Raw genomic sequence first — 26,759 nt, forward strand, 5'->3', positions numbered from 1 at the left:
GGACTGATCAGTGGGCGGGGCCAGGCGTCGGGCGCCTGGGAGCAGCACCAGTCTCAGCTTTTTGCGGCAAGGCACCCAGACACCATGGGGAAGCTAGTGGCGCTGACCGTGCTGGGGGCCAGTTTGGCCTTAATAGGGGAAAGACTTCTGAATTTTAGGTGAGTGGACATCTCCATGGAGATGTCTTCAGCTCTCTTTCCTTTCCAGTCTGTGAGGGACGACCGACCTGCTTCCAACTTCCTAACGGGTGGAAAGGAGCAGTTTTGGAACCTCAGTCCTTAGTGAACTTCTCCTTGAGACTCGCTTTTAGGAAAGTGGACAGCTGCTTGCCTTTCTAGGCTGCCAGGGTAGGAAAGCCCACATTTGATTTCTGAAGGTTGGGTACCTTTTCCAGGTCTTCCACTACATTGCCTTTGTAAAATACTAAAGTCTTTTGGAAGTGTTGGACTTGGGGGAAGGGATCCGACTAGCAGCTGGGTGTTTACAACTGACTCAGACACTGAAAGTGCTGCCCTCACAGAAGCTGTGCCACAGTGGAAGATGAGCTAGGAAACAGGGAAGAGACCTGAGCCCCGTGGACAGGAACTGGTTTTAGAGGGTGGTTGACATTTTGAAGTAGAAGATCCGGCAGGGACAGCTATCCCGGAATTACTGTCTCAAGCAAACTTAGTTTGATGGAAATATATATATATATATATATATATATATATATATATATATATATATATATATATATATATTTCTTATTGCTATGTGGGGCTAAGGTCTTTGCTTGTCGTCAAGTTGTTTTTATTCTTTCTCTAAGGAGAGACTAGTCTCAGAGGTTTGCTGCTGCAATCTGTTCAGATACTTGATGTCTGTTGGCAACGCTTTCTGGTCCAGCTTGAGAGTGCTCACTGTAGCGCTTGCTCCCCAAACAACAAATGGCAGAATTGTCAAGTAGTAAATTTAAGGGTGGGACACACACACTCCCTAGAGCTACAGTAGTATCTCTAAACAGTAATTTTTATGAGTGATTGAAAGATAAATCTAACTTCAGTCTTCTTGAATATGGTTCAATTAATACTTTAAATTCTATCTAGTATTTTGAAGACTGTTTCACTGCAAAATAAGAGTACTGTGCTGAAAATTATTTTGACTAATGCTTTTAGTGGTGTCGGGTCTTTAAAGTAGATATTTCTAAGGTAAGTCAGCATAAGCTTAGTTTAGTTGCTTTAGAACCAAGTTAGAGGAAAAGTTAACAGTTCAGCTTTTTGGAGACCTCAAAGGAGTTTGCTTTTTTTTCTCTCTCTACTGGAGAAAGGAGTCAAAAAAAAAAAAAAAAAAAAAAAAAAAAAAAAAAAAAGGAAAGAAAAAAGAAAAGAAAATATGAAAGGGGGTAAGTAAAGATTCATAATAGGTAATATTTAAGAATATGATGTAATGCTGTTTTGCTCCTTTAAATGGAGAATATTGTTTAGTTCTCCCTAGCATTAAGTAGGCTCTAATATTTCATATAGAATTCTGCTGTATTCTTTCAGCAATAACTGTGAAGTCAGCTTGTGTAGGCACTGTGCATATGTAAGACATATTATGTAACTATAAACCAGAGGCATTGCCTACGTATCTGTTACAACATCCATGAAAAGATGCACCAGGAAAGTGACTGAAAGCCCTCCATGTCTGTTCAGACTTTTACTTGGGATGACCCCCATGTTGCTTTCTTCATGTTGATTTTTATCTTCCACAGAGATAAAGTTAACACATCTCGAGAAATAAAGTCCATAGAACCGCAGACCTGCCACCTGATTGAGGGACTTGGTAAGTATATGGCAGGACCAAGAGGAAGCAGCAGAATTTCTTGGTCATCATTTCCCTGAGTTTACTTAAGTTATTTAATTCTGTATTACTTCTTGGTGTGACTTACACACACACACACACACACAGCACTTTTTTCAGAGAATTCCGATGTGTAGACTCCATGGAGCTTCCACAGACCATTGTCTAGATGGCTTTTCTCAGCCTGTCTCCTGAAGGGCATTTCTCCATCATCTGATGAATTGCATTTATTTCTTCTGTTCTCTCTCTCTCTCTCTCTCTCTCTCTCTCTCTCTCTCTCTCTCGCTCCCTCTCTCTCTCTCCCTCCCTCCCTCCTTCCTTCTCTCTCTCCTTCCCTCTCTCTCTCCTCTTCTCTCTCTCCTTCCCTCCCTCCCTTCTTCCCTCCCTTCCTTCCTCCCTCCCCCTCCCCCTTTTACTCCCCCTCTTGTTCAAGGATTCAAGTATCCTCTCCTTCACCATTTTCTGGTAAGCACTTCTTAGATATATTCAAACTTTCAGCCTGCCCGGTTGTCTTTCAAAATTACTAATCTCAACTCTGCAGCCAGCCCTCCAGCCTCACAGACCAGAGGCCTCCCCCCTCTCCCAAGCCAGTTTTGATTATTTAGATTCAAACTTAACTGGCATCAGCCTCATACCCCTGACACTCCTTCTTCGGGTTCTCCACCCACAGCTGGCTCTTACAGCCATCACTCCAGTGTGGCCCATCATCCTCTGGAGGCTCTGTTAAAAAAAAAAACCCGAGGACCATTTATTTCCTCTTTGTCCCTCCTGCTCCCTCCTGTCTCCTCTGTGCCCACAGACCACATCTACTTGGCCCTGCAGTAGTGTTTACTGCAGCCTCATTTTTACTACTAGAAAATAAAATGGCAATCTAGCCAGTGTCTGCTCACTGTCCAAGGAGTAGGAATGTGCTCCTCCGTCTCTCTCATCCCTGCTGACATTTTCTTCCCCATGGTTGAGCACTGCAGTCAGCCACAGATTCCTGTCTCCTCCCCACACTCAGCGTGCTGAAACTCGGTTCAGTTCCCCGCCTACCACATAGTTTATTTCTGAGCTGATGTTCTCTTTCATTATCAGACTGTAAACTCCCCAGGGTCAAAGACTTTATTTATTGGTATGAGATAAGACAGCTTATTTTGTGATGTGAATTTGTGTTTTCTTTTTTTTATTATATGTACTTTTTTTTTACAAAAACAAAAAAAGCAGAAAAGTTGTCCCTTTGTTTTGATTTTCTTTTTTTTTTTTTTTTGCTCCCCCCTATTTTTAACTTATTGTGTGTGTGTGTGTGTGTGTGTGTGTGTGTGTGTGTGTGTGTTACTGGCGCTCACACCCAGGGCCCTCATGCATATTTAGGCAAGCACCCTAGGCCTAAGCTATGACTCTAGCTTTTTTTCTTTTCAACTCATGCTTTTGTTAACTTGCTCAGGCTAGCCTTCAAAGGAAGCCTTGAACCCAGTCATGTCCTAAACTTGTTATCTTCCGGGCCTGGGCCCTGGAAGTTGCTGAGATTACAGACCTATGCTACCAGCCCTAGCTGAAATCAAACTTTTGACATTAATTCATCAGGGCGGGAGGGAACTCTTTGTATGTTTATTTTCACTTTCCCCTCCTCCCTTCCTCCTCCTCATCTTCTCCTCCTTTGATTCACATACAATCTTGTTATATGAGGCCCATGGCTGGGCCTCAACTCATGGCAATCCTCCGGCCTTGCATTCCCAAGTGCTGAGATTGTACGTGTGCTCCACAGATTTCTTACAGGAAGGATTGTAAGGTAAAATCAGTCATCTTTCAGAAATGCCACTTGCTTCCCTCCTTTTGTACTAACTTTGCTTTTTTTTCCCCAAGCCTATGGAGATTGAGAATTGTTTTAACAACGAAGTTATGTGGCTTCTCTTGGCATCTATGCAAAGCTACAGGAGAGCTCACTGAGTGCGGGGTCTCTGTGGTCAGGGTTAAGTTTTCAGTGTTGCATTTGGTACCTTTCAGCTTTTCCTTCTTCCGGTGACTTCCAGTCCCTAAGATGCGCAGCCGCTTCATAGTGAATTCCGTTTATTTACTCAGCTGACAGTCAGAAACTTTCTCCCAAGGTATGAGATGATAATAATAAAAGTGTGTATAGTAAATTTCTGGAGTGACATTGCCTTAAGGTATTTACAGGGAATGATTAGAGAAAAGAGGAAATTATTGAAGTGATGGCAAGCCTTGGAAGGGTTGACTGGTTGGAACATTATGGGTACTTCTGCAAGAGAGAGTTTTGATCATAGCTGAGAGTTTTGATCATAGCTGCGTACATATTGGCAGGATGGAGAGGAGGGAGAACTCAGAAAGCAGGGGCCCGAACCTCTTACTCCCACTGCTTTCCCTGCTGCTGAGATGCCTGGGACTTGTCCTTTAGATTCCATGTAGTGAAGGATATGGGAGGGTGGAAATGATGTCAGTCCAGTTGGTGCTGCTTTTACACCTTGGAGAGCAAAGCATCAGTTCCCATGTGCTCTGGTGCAGGGGTGTGGTGGTAGGGAGCAATGAAAACCACAGGACCCCTGATCATTACATTAGGATAGGGTGATGCTGTTATAGAAGCTACGTAAAAATGGCATTTGGGAAGAAAAGGAGACAAATCAGAGATCACACAACTCAGAATGTCTTGCAGAAGAAAAGGAGACAAATCAGAGATCACACAACTCAGAATGTCTTGCAGAGATGTTAATCGAGAAGCTAAACCACAATGTGCATTATGGCATGATTAATATCCTCTAAGTTGAAAATACCATAAGTCAAAACTGCATTTCATACTGCTAACTCACAGAGCATTCCTAGGTGGGCTGCTCAAAGCACCTCTGTAACGAGTACATCATTTTCCCTCATGACTGGGAACAGTCCCTGGAGATATGGCTCAAACTCAAATGAGAACTGTGAAGATCAAAAGTCAGAATCAAGGGTAATGTTTCTCCTGAATGGGTTTCATTCTCTTGTCACTGGAAAGATGAAATCTCCTATTCAAGTCATTATAAACCGGACATCTGTACTCAGATATTACAACTGTGTCATTTACTTCCAAAAGAAGACAAAGTGCACATTGCTACCATGCTCACTTGTTAAGTTAAACAGCTTGCATCATGATTGTCTACAGTGAAAAGCCAGGTATTGTGAACAATACAGAGATACATCATGTAATTAAACCAGACCTTGTTTCCAGGAAACTTTCAGGCTAATACCCAATTAATAAGCAAGACACAGAGCACTGTGAAAAATGTCACGTTGGAATTACCCACAGGCAACAATATTTGCATATAAAGATGGATGCAAAGCCCATGAAAGCTTTGACAAGCTGAAGCAGTGGCCCCATGCCCAGTAGCCCATTAGGGGTGAGGACGGTGTGAAGAAAGGCTAAACCAGGAAAGAGAGGAAGCTGTGTGTGTGTGTGTGTGTGTGTGTGTGTGTGTGTGTGTGTGTGTCTGTGTCTGTGTCTGTGTCTGTGTGTCTGTGTGTGTGTGTGTGTGTGTGTGTCTGTTTGTGTACAAATAAATAACTCTAGCAGGATTCAACTACTCAAGGAAGCACCAGGAGGGCAGGATCAAAGGGAACTGAGCCTGAGCCAAAATGTGGATGGATTTGGAACTATACCAAGGATTTGTACAACTAGCTCTAGCAGGCCTTAAGGTCAGCTTAACAGTTTAGAAAGATGTCAGCACAGACCATGGGCTATGGAAGAAGCTGCCCTATTAAGAACCTATTGTAGAAACCTGGGAGAATATATTAAGACAAATAAGTGAAGGTTTGGGGGACGAAAGAAAAGGGAGGTGGTAAAGACAGCTCCAGGTTCCCTACTCTGGGAACCTGAGGATAGAAGTGCCATCCATTGTCACTGAAAGGTGGAAAAGACAAAGGAAGGAAATATCCAGATCTGCTCAGAGCCTGTTGAACATGAGAAACCTGGTGGTGTGCTCAGCACTGGATAATTGTAGTAATCCGATTTTGCAAGAAGGACTTGATGCAGATAAGGGAATGGAGAGCAGGTGGGTGGCAACTGAAAGCACAGGACGGGGCTGTTGCTTGCTCTGCCTTGAGAAACAAGGGAAGGGCAGACAGACTTAGTTCTATATTCAGAGCAGAGTGAGAGATAAAGGCAATAGGAAGCCAAGAAGGGGTGATCAGAGAGGTGGGAGAAATATCAAAGAAGTAACCAACCTGTGATGCTGAATGACTTTATTCCATGTGTGGGTTTTCTTAGTGTGTATTGCACTCCATATGGAAATAGCATCAAGCTTTTCCAGCCATCTGGGCACCATAGATAGGTAAATCTTGATGGACCAGAATGCTTAGGGATCGGAAGCTCTGGTTGATTTTAGTTTTCACATTACTAGTTGATGATTAGTTTCTCTCCTGTCTCTGATCTTCAGCACCTCTTGCTCGCCATTCTATTGGTTCAAATTTACATTTTTCTTTGGCTTGGTCTTGATTTTCTTTTCCATATCCACCCATATTCTCTCCCAGGTGCCTAGTGACAACCTAGTAATCCATTTCCCCAGCTAACCATTTCCCATGTGTTCCAATTACTGTGGCTGTGTAACAGACATTTACATGGAAATAGCATCAAGCTTTTCCAGCCATCTGGGCACCATAGATAGGTAAATCTTGATGGACCAGAATGCTTAGGGATCGGAAGCTCTGGTTGATTTTAGTTTTCCCCCACATTTAGTGGCACTGAACAATAAATTAGGGACATAGTGACACACACACCTGTAACTCTAGAATTTAGAAGGCTGAGGCAGGAGGATCATGAGTTCAAGGTCTTTTGGGCTACCTAGGGAGACCCTGTCTCACAACAAGCAAGAACATTCTAGTTATTTTTCTTACAATATTGGCAGGGCTTAGTGAATAAATTGTTCCATTTGCACTAGCAAAGATGACTCACAGGTTGGTCACAAGCCACCTGGGATCCCCTGGCTTTTCTCTCCGTCCCACACTTTGTAGCTTTGAATAACCAGACTTCCATATTTTACTTCAGGGCACATCCTTGAGACAGTGGAAGAGGGAGAGAGAGAAAAGAGAGGAGAAAGAGGAGGGAAGAAGGAACACAAGGAGGAAGAGATGGAGGGAGAGACTATTCCAGGGTAGCTATGGCTATGAGATGTAGCCTCTGAAGTCACATTTACCCCATTTCATTTGTCAAGACATTGTCAAAGTTCCCTCAGGCTTTGGGGAAGAGAATTCAGACCTTGCCTCACTGCTGGAAGAGTGTGAAAAGTCACATCATCCAGTGGGGTGGAACATGGGGCTGGGCTCTGATGTTTAGTTAGCCATATTAGATAATTATCACCTCCAGAGTCAGCTTCACTCCCATGTCTTACCAGGATTTCTCCCTACTAGATACCATCCTCTGGCCCATCCATGCTTACTCATTGAATACTTCTTTCCACAGAAAAATACTCAAGACTCTTGAGGAGGAGGTGATCTGACCCAACTCTTTCTAATTAAAGTAACTATTCTCCACAGCCTGTCCCAGGCATGACTAGCACCTACTGAATGCCTATTTCATAACTTCTTCGTGTGATTGTACATGCTTAGGTCTGACATGTTGTAGAATGAAGAACACTTGGCAGAGAGGCTTCTAGGGAAGCATCTCAGCGTTGACTAAATAGTCCCATTCAGTAAGTGAGGAACAGTCTTTTTTTTGTGAGGAATAACACAGACTTTCTCAGTATATGCCCAGCAAGTTGTCATTTAAAGAATAAAACTAGGGTATGATTTTATTTTTATAGGGTAGTTTGCTTTGCACTTTTCTCCTAAAAATGAAATTTTAAAGAAGAATTTAATGCCTGTAGAGTCAGATGTTAGTGTTCTGAGATCAGCTATGCCTGTGGGATTTCTGAAAGTTATCATAATTTCCCAAGTAAATGGTTGAAACAGTCTGTGCATTTTCCAAAAGAACTCAAAAGTTTGGGCTATTGAACTTCTTCTTTGAAAGTTCCACATATGCATCTTTGTGATGATTTTCTGTTTTGTGTTTTGCAGAGAATGGCGCTGAAGATATTGATATACTTCCTAGCGGGCTGGCTTTTATCTCCACTGTGAGTATTTGCCAACCACTCTGATGCTCACATCAATAGCTGTATGGACAGTGCATTAAAGTTTCCAGCTCAAGATGCCAGATGGGGCCCTACGTGTTCATCCCACCTCTGGGTAGACCAGTCAACTACAAAAGCCAAACTGCAATCTGGAGGCCTAATTAGAGCACCACAGGCATGCCTAACTCTAGCTGCCTCATGTGGGCAGCTTCCTGTGGTCAGCTGCATGCTCGGTTAGGGTCTCCATAAATGTGTATTGATGTCCATTTGGCTCTCAGGCTGGTCTCCAGATCTGCCTTGTTGCTTCCTAGCTGACTTATTGGGGGAGGGGTACTTCAGTGTCTAGTAGTCATCTTCTCAGTGGCCAGGATTCTTGCCATGCCTGCTTATCTGAGCAGCTCTGTAAATGTTAATGAGTTTAAAAAATCAATCAATTGGGCTCTCAGCTATTCCTTCAGTATTTTTCCATGAGTAGAGAAGAAACTGTATTTTGTTCTCTATACCACCACCTTGACAAGTTTTAAATGACCAAGACTTTATGCTTGAAAACCACAAAAAATAAGAAAGAAAGAAAGATAGAAAGAAGAAAGAGAGAAAGGAAGAAAGAAAGAAAGAAAGAAAGAAAGAAAGAAAGAAGAGAGAAAGGAGGAAAGAGAAAGAATAATATGTTTATCACATGTTGAAGGTTTTCATGTATCTGTCAAGCCAATAGCACATTGTAATAGGGTCTGGGATTTGCTGTCTTTGTTTTTGTGGAATCTGTTAAAGACTGAAACCAGAGATATGTGCATGTCAGGAACCCTACCAGCTCAAGTCCAGAGCTTGGGGTCCAAGATTTTGAAGAAATGGATTTACTACACTTTCAGTCTGAATTTTGTTGTTGTTTATAGAATTGCATGTGAAATATTCCATTTTTTCCATACCACTAACTTAAATGAATCTTAAGTCTAAATATTTTTGGTGCAAAGAAAGATATCCTATAGGTACCATGATTTGAATGTGCAGGTTCTTAAGTATGCAAAGTATAGTACAGAGATCTCAGTTGAATTTTAAATAGTGAGAGGCAGGATTGTCTTTCTTTACTTTTCCTTCAAACTCAAAGATAAAACAAAACTGTCTGGAAAAGTCACTTTTTCCTTGACCTCAATTTTCTATTGTCAAGTTTGATTTTCTGGGCTGTGCCAAACAGACCTGTAAACATGATTATTCTGTAGAGTTAGGAGATGCCATTGCTGTTAGGAAACATTTGTTTTTCCTACTCTATGCTTCTGCCTGGCAGCAGAGATTCCAAGTCACTGCTAAACAAAAAGAAGACATTATCATCCCAAGCACTGTGTGAGAGATGTGTGCAACCCTGCGCTTTTCATCCTGCTGTAAACTGGCAACTCCTGCTTGGAACTTAAGGCCTCTCTAATGACATTCCTGCCTCTCTTGACAATGTTTAGAAGCTACAGATTCAGGAAGGGATGCAATGCAGATAGATATTCTTAGCATTGTAAAGTGACAAAGAGGGTATTTTCCCCCTAGCCTTGAGACTTGACATGCTGCTTGCTCACAAGATTACTCGTACCCTCCCACTTTGCCAGTTTAACTTCTAGTTTTAGAGAAGCCTCCCTGTGAAGGTACTCAGATTCCTCAGCAAGCCTTCCCCGGTTCTGTTGTTGGATATGGATGGGCTATCCATCCTAGGTACCACCCTATCCTGATATGTTCTTGTTCCTTGAGTTGGGGACTTGAAGTATTCATTAATGCTTCAGGTACCCAACCTAGTGCTGAACATATGAAATCTGAGGATGAGTGAGGACTGGCTGTCAAGGGGTTCATGAATTTCCACACATACTTGCAATATATAGGGGAAAATCAGAAGCCTGTGCCTCAAAGTGACTGTCACTGTTTACAGTGATAAGTAGTATGGATGGATTTGCATGCTGTCACTGGCATCCAATAAGATTGCTGCCACCAATTGTAACTCAACAGAATGCCATGAAGAGAAAGCTAACTTTTCTTCCAAAAGTATTTCCTTGGCCCTCTTAATCCAATGCTTACTCTTGATTCTGTCAAATCTTGTCTGTTTATTACTTCTGTTATCTTTGTTTGATGACAGTGTCCTCATCTGTCTTCATGACACCACGGTTCTTGTAGAGATAAGCTGCCTTCACACACACACACACACACACAGAGAGAGAGAGAGAGAGAGACCCCTTTTTAATGGTGTGTGTGTGTGTGTGTGTCAAGGCAGTGTTTCCCTATTTATAGAATGGCAGAAGGGCTATACAATGAATGATTCAGGCAAATACCCTGATATCTCTAAGACTTTCTCCTTTAGTATTGCTATTCTTTGTTCCAAACACCTTACTGACAAATTATCTGGAAAGAAAGAAACTGGGGATTGAATTTTATGGCCCAATAGAACAGTGACACCCTTAACTGAGAAAAATAAATATCTACCAGAGGGAGGATCAGATGGACGTGTTTGACTGGTTTTTGACAAGTCTACGTGAAGCTGACCTTAGGAGGAAATGAGGAATGCAGGCTACAGCACCAGAAAGAAGTTCTGAGTAAGCATGTGTATGTGAGGATCACTGGGGGCCACGAAATAACTGAAGCCATATGAATTCAAGTTATAGGAAAGAAAGAGCACAGGCAGCAAAGGGGTCTGAGGACAGATGAAAGAAAAGTCCAAGACAGAAATTCTATCTCAGACCTCTACTTCTGACTTTTTGACGTAAGTGAAGTTGCCACACTACAGTGTTTAGTGCCCACACAGCTGTAGATAGAGAAAGGGCTGTCAAGGACAATCCTTTGAGACTGTTGCCATGCCCTGTGGAGATTGTGTTTCCACAAAATACTACAGGTACAATGTGATCCCAGGGAAAGGAGAGTTGGAGTAAGTAAGTAATAAGGTTGGGTGATACCTCTGAGAAATTTCAGGTGAAACAAAAAGATAAATACATATTTGAAGTAAGTAAAAAAAAAAAAAAAAACAACAACAACAACAATTAGTTTGAGGAATGAGAAGTGAACAATATTCCAGGCCACAGAAGAAGCCACTAATGAAAAATAAGGAATAAAGCAGAATGGAGGTTGGAGTCATAGGGAGCAGGGGGTCAGGAAATGAGGTGACAGACTTGGCAGAACAGCAGCAGGGTATCTCATCCTCAAGGAAAGAGGGAGAAGAGAAGAACTGAAGGGTCATTCACAGAAAGGAGTCAGAGGCAATTTACATTAACTGCCATGATGTTTCCAGAGAGGGAGGAGGCAAGGGATCTTTCAGAGTGAAGCAGAATGACATGTGGACTTTATGAGATGAAACACATTTAGGATGCATGTGTGGAAAATAGAATGAAGTGTCTCTGAGAGTGAATAAGAAATCAAATGGTCCATGGTGACTTCCAGATGTACTAAGAATTTTTCAAGGTGATTTTAGAATTCCCCCTCTTTCCTTGATAGTCATCATAGTGTATGTGATGGTGTCTCCCTATAGTCTTTAGTATAATATGTTGATAATTTTATACAATTTCCTCTTTCCTTGATAGTCATCATAGTGTATGTGATGGTGTCTCCCTATAGTCTTTAGTATAATATGTTGATAATTTTATACAATTTATTTGGATCATATTCACTCCAACTCTTCTCCCCAATTCTTCCCAAACTGATCGTCATATTCCCACCACTTCTCAACTTCCCACCTCTCCCCTCTTTTAAATAACACAGAGTTCAGTTCGTGCTGTCTATATACTCATTGGTGTGTGATTACCCAGTGGAGCTTGGTTGACCTACCAGGGGCCAGACCCTTAAAGAAAAATGAAAGAAAACGATCCCCTCCATGAACTCCAGTTGTCCTTGTGGACTGGGGGCAGATGGCGATGGAAGCAAGAGAGACTGTGTGTAGAGAGGATAGAGGGAGGGTGTCCTCCTTCTTAAGAGCTTGGCCAGGCAAAGAAAGGGTAGAGAGAGAAGGAGTGTGGCTTCTTCAGAGAGGCCCTTTACTTGGTGAGAACAGAATCTGGACCTAAAACAGAGTCTGAGAGTCAGGCCCTGTCCATCCTTCCTTCAGGTGTGGTGAAGGAGGAAAATTAAAGAATGCCTGGGAGTTCTCTCATGGCTTCAGAGACCTCCTTCCAACAGCACTGAGGTACAAGGTTTACAGGGGGAAGATTTCAAGTAAAACTTGAAGGAGGCTAAAGAGATGCCCCAGCAGTGAGTATCACTTAACGCTTTGACAGAGTACCTGGTACAGTGTTCAGCACCAGCAAGGCAGCCCACACATACATGAAAATTTTGTTTCATGATATTCCACACCATCTTCTGATCTCCAAGGATAGCAGGCCCCCACATGCAGAACACATGTGGGATACATGCACACATGCACTCCAACACTCATACACATAAAACAAGAATGAATTAATCATGTCAAAAAACATGCAGAGATTATTGACCACCCCAAAGTGAGGGGCAATGGAAGGGCCAGAAAATGTCTGTATTTACAAGGGTAAGAGAAGAAAGAGAACTGGGAGAGACAGTAGAGTAGAAAGAAGAAAGTCTATATTAGTCTTAGACAGAGAGAAAAAAAGTTAGTCTATATTGCGTTAAATCAGAGTGACGGGGAAAGATCTGAGCATAATAACTGCTTAGTTCTCTGATAGAATAAAGCAATCTCAAGGTTTGACACAGAGAACTGGAGTATGTTAAAGGTTCAGTGCGTTGTGGATGTCTATTGTTGACTGATAAACACTTGGTCCTATGGGTGGAAAGGGACACTGTCCAAAGTATTAGGATGAAATTTTTTTACTCCTTGGAGTAAAGGTTCAAGTTAGAATTTTCAAACATTTTCTATAGGAACCAAGTAAGTCAGAAATCTTTATGACGATGACACCTGTGCTGACTTGTAGATGATGCTATTTATGTCTACATAATATAACTAGTGGCGGGGTAAGATCAATAGAATTAATTAAACCATACACTCCTTCTTTTTGGAAATGGAAACTATCAGATATCAAGATTAAAAAAGAATTTGAGCCATCATAAGTTTCAGTTGCTTCATTTTACAGAAGAGTACCCCAAGGCCTAGGCAGACCTAAGAACTCTGATTGTAACACAGCTTGGTCCCTGGCATTGTAATCAGCGGCTTAATTCTTTCTAAGTTAAAAAATGCTTCCTTTTCTCAAATGTGGCTTTTCCTATATTCACAACCAAAGAATGGCATTGCTGACCATGTTCCTCCCCTAGATCAGATAATGGCTACACCTGACAGAGTGAACAATCCACCAAATCAAAATGAAATGCAGAACCAGGAACATTTCTGTTTGGCTTTGAGATTTTGGCTTTCATATGAAAACAGTGTTTAAATATGAATATGTGTGTACACTGATTCTCTGTTTTTATAGGGATTAAAATATCCAGGTTTGCCAAGCTTTGCACCAGACAAACCAGGAAGAATCTTCCTGATGGATCTGAATGAGCAAAACCCAAAGGCACAAGCACTGGAAATCAGTGGTGGGTTTGACCAGGAGTCACTGAATCCCCACGGGATCAGCACTTTCATTGACAAAGGTACAACGCAAATGACTAAGAGTACGGGAAATTGGAAGGAAATGACGTCATAGATCCCCACAGCTCAGCATTCATGCTAATGGTACAGAGCGGGTGCTATTCCACCAAAGAAATGTAGGGAATGTTTGCAAAAGTTTTGATGTTCACAAGAAATATTTTTAAACATTGCCCTAAAGAAGGAAGGCTAAACTGAGGCCCAGTGGTTTCCTGTTATCCACTTTTCTTCTTATTTGACTCCCATAGCCTGTTTAAACAATAAATCAACCATATAAAGTGAAGACCCTTTGAAAATAATAATATAACAGGGAAAATCATATCATAAGAGAAAAAGATAAATTGGAATCATGGAAACTGAAACCCCAATTTTGTACCTAAAAATACTGCCAAGAAAATGAAAAATTGCTCAAAGAATGACAGATAATATCTGCAAAATAATATGTCTGTTTCAGAGCTTCTACAGGGTATATAGAACTTGTAACAACTTGTAACATTTGTGACATGAAGTGTAATAACTTGTCTTAATTACTGCTCTATTACTGTGAAAAGACACCATGATCCAAGCAAGTTGGAGAAGAAAGAGATTATTTCCCAAATAATAAAGTAAGTTAGAATAGGAACTCAAGCAGGACAGGAACTAACACAAAGATCATGGAGGAGTGCTGATTACTGGCTTACTCATTATTGCTTGCTCATCCTTTTTTATAGAACCTAGGACCACTAGCCCATGTATGGCACTATCCACAATGGGCTGGACCCTCCTCTATCCACTTCGAATTAAGAAAATGTCCAACAGTTAGGTCATATGGAAGCATTTTCTCAATTGAGGTTCCCTCCTTTCCAATGACTCTAGCTTGTAGCAAGTTGACATTAAACTGTCTAGCATGCACCTCAACATCCAAAAGACAAATCAACATATTCAAATGTGGACAGGTATCTGAATAGACATTTCTCCAATGAAAGTATACAAGTACCAATTAAGATGTTGAGAAACATTTGACAATTTTAGCCATTTGTGAAATGCAAATGAAGTAAAAATGAGCCACTTCTTCATATACACAAGGATGAGAATAATAAAAGGGGTACCAAGGCTAGGTACAGGGCAATGGGTAACAGTGCCTACCCATTGGTCTTCAAGCATAGATGCTAGTTTGAATCCTCAGTACCCACCTAAAAAGCCCAGTGTGGCTGTTCATTCCTGAAACTCCAATATTGAGAACAGAGACAAGTGTATCCTCAGAGTTCACCAACCAGCCAGTTAAGCCAAAATAATAAATAAATAAATAAATAAATAAATAAATAAATAAATAAATAAAATTAAAAATCATTGAGTTTCCAGGTCAGTGAGAGACATTGTCTCAAGGCAGTAAAGCATTGAGTAATAGAAGAAGACATGAAGTGTCTCACACTAAACTTCATACCTACTTATGTGACTGTGGGTATACACGCACACACACACACACACACGAGAGAGAGAGAGAGACAGAGACAGAGAGAGACACACAGAGAGAGAAGTAATAACAAATGTAAGCAAAGATGTGGAGATGTGGAGAAATTGGGCTCCTTTGCTGGTGATATTCTGAAAGGTACATCCACTTTAGGCAACAATTTGTCAGTTCAAAGTCTCGTGTCACCACACAGCAGCTTTGCCTTCTGGTGTGTGATCAGCAGACCTGGCAACACTTCTACAGAGATACTCCTATGAGGATGTTCTTATCAGCCTTTCTTTTAGTACTCACATGCCCATTAACTGATGAACATGGAACATCATTTGTACAATAGAGCACCATTTGTCAATAGGAAGAATGAGCTGGGGTAGGGTAGCATGCTATGACACTCATGCTATGCTACATGGAGTAATTCAGTCACTGGGCAGGGACAGGGAAGAAGGAGAAATGCAAAGAAACAGCTAAACAATGGAGGATTTATATGGGAGTTGATGCAAATAATCTGGAACGAGGTAGTGGTTATAACTACAGAGCTTTATGAATATACCAAAATGCAATAAATTTTATATTTTGTAAGACTGAATTTAATGGCATGTAACTCAGATCTCAAGAAACTACCCCAGAGACAAATGTTTTATTATCCACTCTGAAAATAGCAAGCTCTAGTACATTTTGCTTGTTTGTAGCCCATAATTCCAAACTAATTTAAATGTAATATATTTGTGAATCTATTGAACATAGGGATGCCATTGTATAACTAAAGAGGGTGTCTCCCTGCCCCAGTGTTCTTTGTTTCTACTTACTAGTTTTTATTCCTGTTTTCTTCTTTAACTATCTTCACTATAAAAATGTATGCAACACATTCATTACTGGGATCTGAGAGTCAAGAACAGTGACTGAGACAGAATAGGAACTAAGGAAACAGTTATTGGGTGAGTGAGTGAATATGGATGCCGTAGCATCGGACAGCTTACATTAATACTCCATTTAATAAGATGGAGAAGCTGGAGTTTAGAGAAATGTGATACAGGGTTGACTTCTCTGAGTGAATAAATGGCTGCAGCAGAGTTAGAAGCCAGGTAGTTTCATTTATCCTGCATCTCTTGTTCAGTAAAACCAGGGAAGCACATTGTACTTAATACCCGAGAGCCACACCTTCTTTGCCTGACACTGCACTGGCTAACACATTCTGATGAGAGCTGAGGGAATACAGTAATCAGATTAACCTAGGCTATTTCACGGTATAGGTTGTTAGCGTTACGGATATCAGGAGCTGCATATTCTAAGATAGGATCGGCCTATGGATTAACTGCCAACCATACACTTAGGCCTCCAGATATTGAATGCACTGTGATTGACAGCCTATTTAACTTTTTTATTCCTTAGTTAAAGAATAAATTCACCAGACCAAAATGTCACATGGAGAACTGTCCGGATAGAGTGAGGCTATAGAACAAAAATTATCTTCATAAAGCATCTCTTTCTGCTATGGAAGGAAGAGCCAGTGGAGACCTAAGACTGGCTTAATTCAGGGCAGAGTGAACACCTGCCCTACTGCTTCCCACAAAAGTGTCTGTATAGGACCTAAAATCCATCCCACATTCTGTTGCCAAATGCTATAGCACAGCAAGATCAGACCAAAGGAAAGATTCACCTGTCAGGGAGCACTTCCACCTGATTTGCATGGAACAGCTTAATATGGTCAGGGCCCTGAGTGTAAATTTTGTATGCCTGGCCTCAGACCTGCTCTGTTACTTGTTTGGTAATTACACGGAGGAAGTGAACAGGAACAACAGATACAGAACAAATTTCACGGTGAGATGACAAGACCAGACCAGTCCTTCAAAACCTCAGACCTACACCTTCTGATAAGTCAGTAAAGGCCACCACCCTCAATGCTCTTCACAGCAGTTCACATTGCAGAGTGAAAAGAGGCAGCTAGGAACATTCTTGAGGTTGTCGGTGCCCAGGATTAGCCGGCTTGCTTTCCTTGGCTTGTTTGCTTTACAAGTCCACTGAGTTCAGTCAATGTCACTCAGCTCAGGCATTTGCCATGCGTTAGAAGTTCGTTGTCCAGCTGGGAAAGAGCTTACTTTAAAGCAGTCGAATGCCCTGAGGTTTCTTGAACTTTTCTCGAAGTGTAGACCTTTGTGACACACCCCAAAATTTCTCAGCAGAGATTATTCGATCACTGACAAGCCATCCAGGAAATGATATACATGTTTGCCTACCACTGACGTTCTGTCTCTTCTCTTTAAAGAGGGTGTATTAGTTAGGCTGTGGAGACCATTACAGAAACACCCACACTTTGCACCATTGCTTAGTAAAATTGCTGTGTTGATAAAATTGTTGTGTTACCTCCATCCCCCCCCCCCATTGAAATTTCACTTTCTTCACAAACAGAAGCATCTAGCATTGGTGTTAAGGATCTAACGGATAGGCAGGAAGTCTATAAAAGCAACCGTTGCACAGTAGTACCTGCCTGTAGAGTCCCAACAACTCACGAGGGGGAGGCTTGAAGTTCAAGATAATCCTGGGAACAGAGCAAGACTCCATCTCAAGACAAAAACCAAAGTCTTGGGAGTTGATCAGGTTTATAAAGACAACTAACAACTGTTGTGAGAAGCTCACTTAACCTTCTTGGAAATTATATCTTTCCCCCCTCCCATTTAGACGACACTGTGTATCTCTATGCCGTGAATCACCCTCACATGGACTCCACTGTGGAGATATTTAAGTTTGAAGACCAACAACGCTCCCTCATCCACCTGAAAACTATAAAACACGAACTTCTCAAGAGGTACGGAGTTAAAGCCATGAGTACTTTTCATTTCTTCCGCACCTCCGCTGGGTGCCTTGCTTTCTTTGGTTCAGCAGGCCTTCCTCAGCTTTTGTTTCGCAAGCAATTACTTTTCCTCTAAAGCTTTCTAAAGGCTCCTGTGGTGGGACTGCCCAACACCTCAGTAGAAATTGCTGTGTTCAGTATTGAATGTCTCTATATTTTCCAACTCTTTGAACGCTCTTTAATCCTATAAAGGTGCTCAATTAGATTCCCAGCTTCAATTCCAACCTCTTTGCCACAGCAACTCAATACTGTGCTCTCTTTAAACACCCACTCCCTCTGCCAATCGTCGTGGTAGGTTGTGTTCTCTGAGTCTTACCCACTGGGTATTATAATCAACCTCCAGATGGGTTATTTCTTTATACCCAATTCTTTAAAGAAGAATTTGATAATAAATAAATAAATAAATAAATAAATAAATAAAAAACAACCTGTGGGAACTTATAAAAGTTATATTAAGTGTGTGGATTGTGTGCCAAGTGCTATGTCAAAATAGTTTATTTATCTTAATTTTCACATAGCATTTAGTAGCAAGCATAAGTAAACTGAGTCTCATAGAAGTTGTGGGCCAGGTTGGTTGCCTGTGTCAGGTTGTGGTTGACATAATCATCACACAAGCCCAGGTTCACCAAAGCTGAGCTCTTAATTTGCAATGATCAACATCATTCTTACTGAATTTGGAAAATTAATATTCTTTAGTAGATAGTCAACTTCAGGGCTTAAATGGTAAGGGAATTTTTTTTCTCTTCTATGAAGTAAGCATGTCACTAGGTTCCGAGGCCACCATAGATCAGAACCTCACAGGATTTCTAGGGAATGGAAAGTAAAGGGATTGTTAGGAGTTGAATGATGTCCTACAAAACTGCAAAATATTTTCCAAGTCATCCAAATTTCACTTTCTAGAATTTTGTGTTAAAACGTCTGTTTGAACTTTTTCCACACATACCTCAGACTGTGACCTTGCTTAGAAGTACCCAATTAAAGATGAAGCCTTACTGGACTAAGATATATCCATAACCCAGTAAGAAGGCAGATGGATACAGAAGAGTGACACACACTGATGGATACCCTCCCAGTCCTGGAGTGAGAGATTGATAGGTCAGGGAGTGTTACCTGATTGTGGAAAAGCCATGAACAGATCTTTCCATAGAAACTTCAGTGGGATCGTGGCTCTGCTAACTCCCCAATTCCATATGCTTACTCTGTTGAACTGTTTTAGAATAGCTTTTGTTGTTTAATCCCTACAGTTGATGGTAGTTTGTTATGACAGACCCAGGAAACACACATTAGGAAGATATAAAGATGCCTTGTCAAGTCACCCATCACTAAGTGCAGTTGACACCACTTGAAATCAGGAGGTTACCTCGTAGAGGCAATATAAACCTTGTTTCACAATGATCTGACCAAGATAAGAAAGACAGAAGAGTTCATCCTGCGACCTCCTTTCTCCTCAATCAAAGGTACCCCGAGGAATACCTTCTCACTCTTGCCATGTCCACTTGTACATGTGCAAGTCAAACTCAGTGATATCCTGTGCTTTGACAGCGACAAATCCTCAGTGGGATGCAAGAGGTCATAGCTGTGACTTTTTGTAAACTGACACCTGTGGGAACCCTCCCCAGAACTGGTTGAATTTGCTCCTTCTTGACAGTGGAAAGAGCCCCTGTGAGGCTGTCAGGATCTAAGAAGGAGTTTGAGAAGGGCTCAAATACACACATTGAGCAACAAGTATAAAGGGCAAAACAGAGTCTCACAGGAGGAAACTGTGAAGCAACTTAATGCAGGGTGCCAGGCAAGACTAGAATGTGACTTCTGATGTCACTCAAGGTCTTTTGGTAGAAAGGGTACTCAGGCCAAGTCATGAAGGAAAGATAGGCTAGCAACAGGAAAAACTTCACAAAATTGCAAAATGTTTTCCGATATATCCAAAGTTCCCTTTCCTAAAATTTTATTTTTTTAAAATAGAACAAAACAAACAACAGAAAACCTTTTGGGATCATGAGATGTCTTAGTAGGTATAGATGCTTGCCAGCAAGCCTGACAACCTGTATTTGACCTCTGGGACGTACATGGTAGAAGGAAGAGAACAGATTCTTGCAAGCTGTCCTCTGACCTCTGCACATTCACTATTGCAGATGTAAATGGAGAGCTTATGAATGTAAAAATGCACACACGCATACACACTGGTGTGCATGCACAAACACAAAGACACACACACAAATAATAAATAAAAATCTTTTGTCTTTCTTTTTAATTTTCAAGTCACATTTTCATACTTTCCTTTCTAAAATGGACATGCATTCATGACACTGGTTGTGTTATAAAATCAAAGCTTTCTTAAAAGAAAGAAAAAAGAAAATGTAAATGCCAAGGTAGACTTGGTTAAGAGATTATAACAGGAAGGAATGCCTATACCTCAAAGTTATGTGGTTTTCTTTGATTTCCTCACTCAAGCTGTACCTAGTGATCAAGGGTGATACATTGTCCTCACTTAGGGTTCTAGGAGGACAGAGTAGTAGACCCTCAGAAAATATGGTTGCTATGAAAATACAAAGGATCACTCATTTGGTTCTCCAGCTCTTTCATTAAGAAATCACACACAAGGCCAGGGGAGATAGCTCAGTCAGTAAAGTTCTTATCTTACAAGCATAAGAACTCAAGTTTGATCCTTAGAACTCAAGTATAGAAAAATGGCTAAGCGTGGTAACACATGCTTGTAATCTCGGTGATGGGGAGACAGAGATAGGTAAATCCTTGGGGCTTATGGGTCAACCAGCCTAGCCTACATGAGATGTTGCAGACCAACAAGAAACCTCAAGAATCAAGGTAGACAGGACTTGAGGAACTATACCTGAACTTGATCTCTGACCTGCTCTCCCCAAACACATGTATGAATATGCACACAAATACACACAAACAAAGAAAGCCACATCTTATTTTGGTCCAAACAAGTCATATAACAGAGATTAGCTTTTAAAATTAAGCCTAATTCCAGAGGAAAAAACGAAAATACTATATGTGTCACAGAAAATTATTATTGACATCTACAAGTCTAGAGTTTGTTAATAAACATACTGACTTTTTAAAACTTAAAATCACAAATAGACAAAAGAAAATACATGGAAGGTAAAATCTGAACATTTTATGGGATTAGTTAATTCACCTTAATTCAACTCTACCATATAAAATGGATGAACATGATGATCTAGGTAGGTATTAGTAGCTTTGACAATAATCAAGATATCCAAATACCTAATGAGTTTCTCACTCTTTTTCTTTCTAGTGTGAATGACATTGTGGTTCTTGGGCCAGAGCAGTTCTATGCTACAAGAGATCACTACTTTACCAGTTATTTCTTGGTTCTTCTGGAAATGATCTTGGACCCTCACTGGACTTATGTTCTTTTCTACAGCCCAAAAGAGGTCAAAGTAGTGGCCCAAGGATTTAGTTCTGCCAATGGAATCACAGTATCACTAGACCAGAAGTATGTTTTTTGTTTGTTTTTATTATTATTTTTATTTTATTTTCTGCCCTTTGCCGTTGATATTTTGAAGAGATTCTTGCCTTAGAAGATCCCTTAGGTTCAAGTTGCCAGTATGTGAGTGGAGGGTTCGTGTGTGTCCACAGTTTATACTAAATTTGTCATCCTAAAAGGCCTTTGTTTTCTGAAATTTCAAGTCTCCTCCAGTAGAAAGAGAAAGACCCAAAAATATGGCCCGTGTTCCAACTCCTTAGATAACTAAATATACTTCTTTCCAACATTCTTTCTGAAAGCAGGATGGGTATTCAATATCTCTCTGTGTACTTTATGAGCCCTATAGTTATTTAACCACATGAATAAGGTCAGGCTAACCAAAAGGTCTTATCAGAGAGAGAAGCTTGCCTTAGACATATGATGGTAGAGCTGTCAGTTTTAGGATTTAGTCCATGACTGTTTTTAAGAAAGTATGAAATTTTAAAAGCAAACATCCTTGGCAAGTGGTTAAGAAGTAGAGACTTTCAGAACAGAGATATACTTTAAATAAGAACATTTAGATTTGAGATCATAAGTAGAGATGATCTATCTTTGTAAAACACATGTTTTGGCTGAATGTCGTGGTACACGTCTTTAATGCCAGAACTTAGGAGGCAGAAGCAGGATGATATTGAGATTTTGTGATTCTGAGGCCATATAATCAGTTCCAGGACAGCCAAAGCTACAGTGGGACCATTCTCAAAAAAGAAAACAAACAAACAAAAAAAACCCCAACAAAACAAAATCTACAGAAAAGAAATTACCTCTCAGCATTCTTTGTGTTTTAAAACATGAGTGTGATTGAGCTTTGTAGCCACTTAATTGTTTTCCCAAGTACTAAATTTGGTAATGTGAACTCTAATCTTGGAAGGATGGTCTTTCCTCATTCTCTTCAGCAATGACATTGAGCTTGTATGTCATCTGCAATACTGGTCTCACATCACATTTCACAACAAAAGCCTATAAAACTCTTCAATAATATTAAAAATACCCCTCTGTTTTCTACTTTTATAATATTGTAGAAAGACATCACAGTGGTTCTTCAAGCTAGTGTGAATTTTTATATAAGACACAGTGTCATATTTCATCACTAAGTGCTTAAGCATAAGTATTACTTTACAGGTATGTCTATGTAGCTGATGTAACAGCTAAGAACATTCACATAATGAAAAAACATGATAACTGGGATTTAACTCCAGTGAAGGTAAGAGTACCCCAGCCAACCCACACAACAAGGTTCCATACATTAATCTCATACTTGACCCAGGGATGCTTCTAAGAATGTATATCTATTTGCACTTTTAGGGGACAATCACAAAGCCCCTAGAAATACTAGTGTCCAGGTTGGGAAGAGCTAGCTGGAGGCAGGGAGGGCAGAGAAGAACAATGAGACAATGTCCTTAATACTTCATATTTGTTGAAGGTAATTCAGCTGGGCACCTTAGTGGATAACTTGAATGTTGATCCAGCCACGGGAGATATTTTGGCAGGATGCCATCCTAACCCCAGGAAGCTTTTGATCTACAACCCCGAGGATCCTCCAGGGTCAGAAGTAAGTATTAATATCTCCTTGGACTAACATGGAAATCTACGTGAGTAAAAATTTCACTGAAGTGATGTTGAGGGGATTCATGTGGGTCACATTTATATTTCAAAACCAAACAAAATCTTTATGTAAAAATATATTGGCAATTTAGAGAGATGAGGCTCCTACATTTTTAAGTCACCAGGGGCCAACATAGTATCAACTGCACAGGGGCTTTTTATGCTATTGAGAGTAATGAGGAAAAATGACCTGGATAATTCATATTGATGTAGATTTGCCCTACTGTATTTCCAGCTAGAAAGCAAGCTCTTCGAAGCTCCTGCATGAAGGGCAGAGAGGGAGAAATGTATAGAACCATCTTCATTTGTTGAGCACAAGCCTGCACAAAGGGTTTAAATGACTGTAGTCTCTGAAGCAAATGGATTTTTTTTTTAATCTCAAATTCTAGTAGATGATAGTATTAAAGACTTTTATTTTTAAAGTATATCTTCTAGAGGAAAAACCATTGAATTATCTGTAACATTCAAACCAATTGCATAAGACACTGCATTCAATATGTCATTGAGTTTAATAAAGTCATGATAATTTAGAAATTTTCGTTGAATTTGGCTGCAACTACAAATTCTTTCACAGGTATTTGGAAAGACTTACTAGTGACGATTACATTTTGCTGGATATTGTTTTAATACTTGGACTATATCAGAAAGTAAACACGCCTAGGCTAGTTAGACAGTAAAACACTTGCCACACAAGTCTTATGACCTGAGTTTGGTCCTGCGTCTCACCATGAAAGGAGAGAACGAACTGCTAAAAGCTTTCCTCTGACCCCACAAGGAATGTGGCATGTGTGTGCCTGTACTGCATGCCCATGTGCTCATGAAAACACACATGCTTAGTAAAAATAATTTAAACTTTAAACAAACATTAGAAAATGCATGCAAGGCTTCCATTCTTAGGGGACAGAAGGACAGACTCTAAGTGAAAGCACAGATGGTAAACTGTAGAGAACAACAGAGCCTAGTCAGATGAAGAGGGTTAAGACTGATGTGCAGAGGTATGGCATGTCCTGGGTTAGAATAGAAGGTGTGGTATGCAGAACCGTGTGACCTGTTTGGCAAGTTGAGAAACTGAGATTCAAATCTTAGCCTGTTCATTCACTGAGGTGGGATCATTTTTTTCTGAAGGGTGTGGTTGGTTTTTTAATTCTTTTTCTTTGCAATTAACACAACAGTCATGAAATCTATCTTTAAAAGAGCATCAAGAAATATTTAAGGCAATCATATTGTTGACATTTTATGGGTGCCATTTCCCAGTAATCTCTAGAAGACACTACAAATAACATCCCCATAATGACAACAGCAGTTGACATGCCAGCAAGGATGGGGAAAATGTCACAAAGTCCCGCCCCTAGATGAAGAGCTACAGTCAATCAATGGCTGCTGAGGAAAGATGAATCTATTTTTCCAGGTAAAAGACTTCTTATAGGCTATCCAGCCCCAAGTGGTCAGCCCTAAATACATGGGCATCAGCACCAAACACACTCAGCAGGGTGTGAGTGGGTATATAACTCATAATTAAAGAAGAGACAATGAATTTGAGAGGGACAGAGGGATATGGGAAGAGTTGGGTTGCATAGACTGAGGGTAGAAATGACGTAAATACAGTAGTTATGTATGAAATTCTCAAAAAATTAAATAACATGTAATAATAAATTTCAGTGCAGTAGACCAACTTTTGCTATTATATGGTTATCTAAAGCCTGACATATATTTATGTAGTTCCATTATTAGTTTTTTTACATCTACATTTATATAAAATAAATAAAAGTACATCAAATGTGAAAGTAATCGATTTCTTTTTTAAGCCATTTTTTTAAAGACATAAGACAACCTGATTAAATGCCTTTGGATGGAGACAGCTCTTATTATACATACTAAAGAAATGCTAGATCTATTTTGCAGGAATTTAAATAAGAGCTACAATGCTCTTCCAGTGAATAAAAATCATGCCGCTAACATCTGGCTTTCTACAACATAGAAGCTCTCGAGTAGACATAGAACTATCCCTTGGACTTTGAGATTTATTTAGCCAACATAGTCTCACTTAATCCTTAGATTCTTTTCATAATAAATTAAAAATTAAAATATATAAGATATAATATTTATATATACATTTTATATATTTATATTTTATATATTTATGTATAGTGTTTATATATTTATATAAGTAATATAATAAATAATATACATATTTTTTTAATTCCAGAAGTATAACCTATGCCTGGAATTAGAAGAATCATTACCCCAGCTAGCCAGCTACCCATCCTTATTCAGATATACATTCCACTGCCTTCCTAGTTAAGACAGAGCTTCCCCTATAGAAGCTTAGCCTCAGTGTCTGCTTTTAAGGTTAGGGTTAGCATTGCTGTGATGAAACACCATGATGAAAATAAGTTGGGGAGGACAAGGTTTATTCGGCTTACACTTCCATATTGCTGTTCATAATCAAAGGGAGTGAGGACAGGAACTCAGACAGAGCAGAAACCTGGAGGCAGGAGCTGATGCAGAGCCTGTAGAGGGGTGCTGTTTACTGGTTTGCTCACCACAGCTTGCTCAGTCTGCTTTCTTATAGAACTTAGGACTATCAGCCCAGGGATGGCACCTCCCACAATGGTCTGGGACCTCCCCCATCAATGCCTAATTAAGAAAATTCCCTATAGCCAGATTTTATAGAGGCATTTTCTTTTTCAATTGAGGTTTCTTCCTTTCAGATAATTCTAGCTTGTGTTAATATTTGACATAAAACCAACCAGCACACTGGAGTAGTTAGAACCTTGTTAAAAATATGGTTCTCTATTTTCAAGTTTTAAATTTTCAAGTTTTAACAAGTTTATTCCAGATAAGACTTACTTAACCACTATTACTGACCAGTCTCCACTCAGTAGAGTCTTGTACTTTCTGCATGAAACCCAAGCTTCAATGTTTTCATAAACCAAACTCAAAGCAAAGTTGTTGGAGCTTAAAGGGAAAGCAAAAAATTAAAGGGAAAAAAAAAATCCAAAGTTTCATTCTGTTGCAAGAGATCAAGAAAAATAGCCAGCGCTTCAGTGATTGGTTGTTTTCCTTTGGTTCCTATCTTTGTGTTCCCCACCCCCACCCCCACCCCCACCCCCACCCTGTGAACTTCATCCAGATTACTAGGAAACCTGAGAGCATAGGTGTTTACTGATTATGCAAAGCTGGTTGTGCTAATCCTAGGAATCAATAACAGACCTAGACAGTGGTGCCTCCAAACTCCTGAGCTTTCTGTTTCTTAGCTGCCTCTCAGATAAGGGGTCTTTCAGCAGTGAAGATAGCCACTCTCTTGACTACAAAGGGTAACTGACTGAGTGTCTTTTAGTCATATTGTCCTGGAATTCTTTCTCCATACTCTGGGCTCAGCAATGGCACCTTCACAGACTGGAACTACTGGCAACTCAGGAATTAGACAAGTGTTTATGGGATCCATGTTCCTACTCTAGGGATGCCTGCATTATCAAACTGCTGAAGGTCTCTATGGAGGAATATGACTAATGGCAGCAGCTAGTCCAGTTTAGTGTATAGATGCTCTTAGGATACTGGTACCTCTGAGATGTAATTCAGATTTTAAGCTTACTGGTTTCTGAAAGAATGTACTTGTCCCAGAATTTGGGGGGAAGGAAAATATCTCTAAGTAGCTTTTCTTGGACAGTGCACTAATGAATGATCTTCTCTTGACAGGTACTACGCATCCAGGATTCTTTGTCAGATAACCCCAGAGTGAGCACACTGTATGCAAACAACGGCTCTGTGCTTCAGGGCAGCACTGTGGCTGCTGTGTATCATAAGAAAATGCTCATAGGCAGTGTATTTCACAAAGCTCTGTACTGCGAACTCTAGATATTCCTAAAACATCTTTATATTTGACAGAAATAAAATTGTAATTTGTATGCTAA

General features: G+C 40.3%; 1 protein-coding gene across 1 annotated transcript; it reads left to right on the top strand.

Moving 5' to 3' along the window:
* Positions 1–26,759, top strand: Pon3 (paraoxonase 3). The gene is made up of 9 exons (XM_034519226.2): positions 1–158; positions 1,730–1,800; positions 7,834–7,889; positions 13,274–13,439; positions 17,558–17,684; positions 21,010–21,210; positions 22,363–22,444; positions 22,664–22,792; positions 26,545–26,759. Exons 1-9 carry the CDS (start codon positions 85–87, stop codon positions 26,701–26,703), a joined length of 1,065 nt encoding a protein of 354 aa, XP_034375117.1. The 5' UTR covers positions 1–84; the 3' UTR covers positions 26,704–26,759.

The sequence above is a fragment of the Arvicanthis niloticus genome, chromosome 15, assembly GCF_011762505.2.
Source record: "Arvicanthis niloticus isolate mArvNil1 chromosome 15, mArvNil1.pat.X, whole genome shotgun sequence".
Lineage (NCBI taxonomy): Eukaryota > Metazoa > Chordata > Mammalia > Rodentia > Muridae > Arvicanthis > Arvicanthis niloticus.

What these genes read in the sequence shown, in the direction of transcription:
- Pon3 (XM_034519226.2), top strand. Translation starts at nt 85, where the DNA reads ATGGGGAAGCTAGTGGCGCTGACCGTGCTGGGGGCCAGTTTGGCCTTA. An exon ending in GGGATTTAACTCCAGTGAAG is followed by an intron (nt 22,445 to 22,663) that starts GTAAGAGTACCC and finishes TATTTGTTGAAG; the next exon opens with GTAATTCAGCTGGGCACCTT. An exon ending in AGGATCCTCCAGGGTCAGAA is followed by an intron (nt 22,793 to 26,544) that starts GTAAGTATTAAT and finishes TTCTCTTGACAG; the next exon opens with GTACTACGCATCCAGGATTC.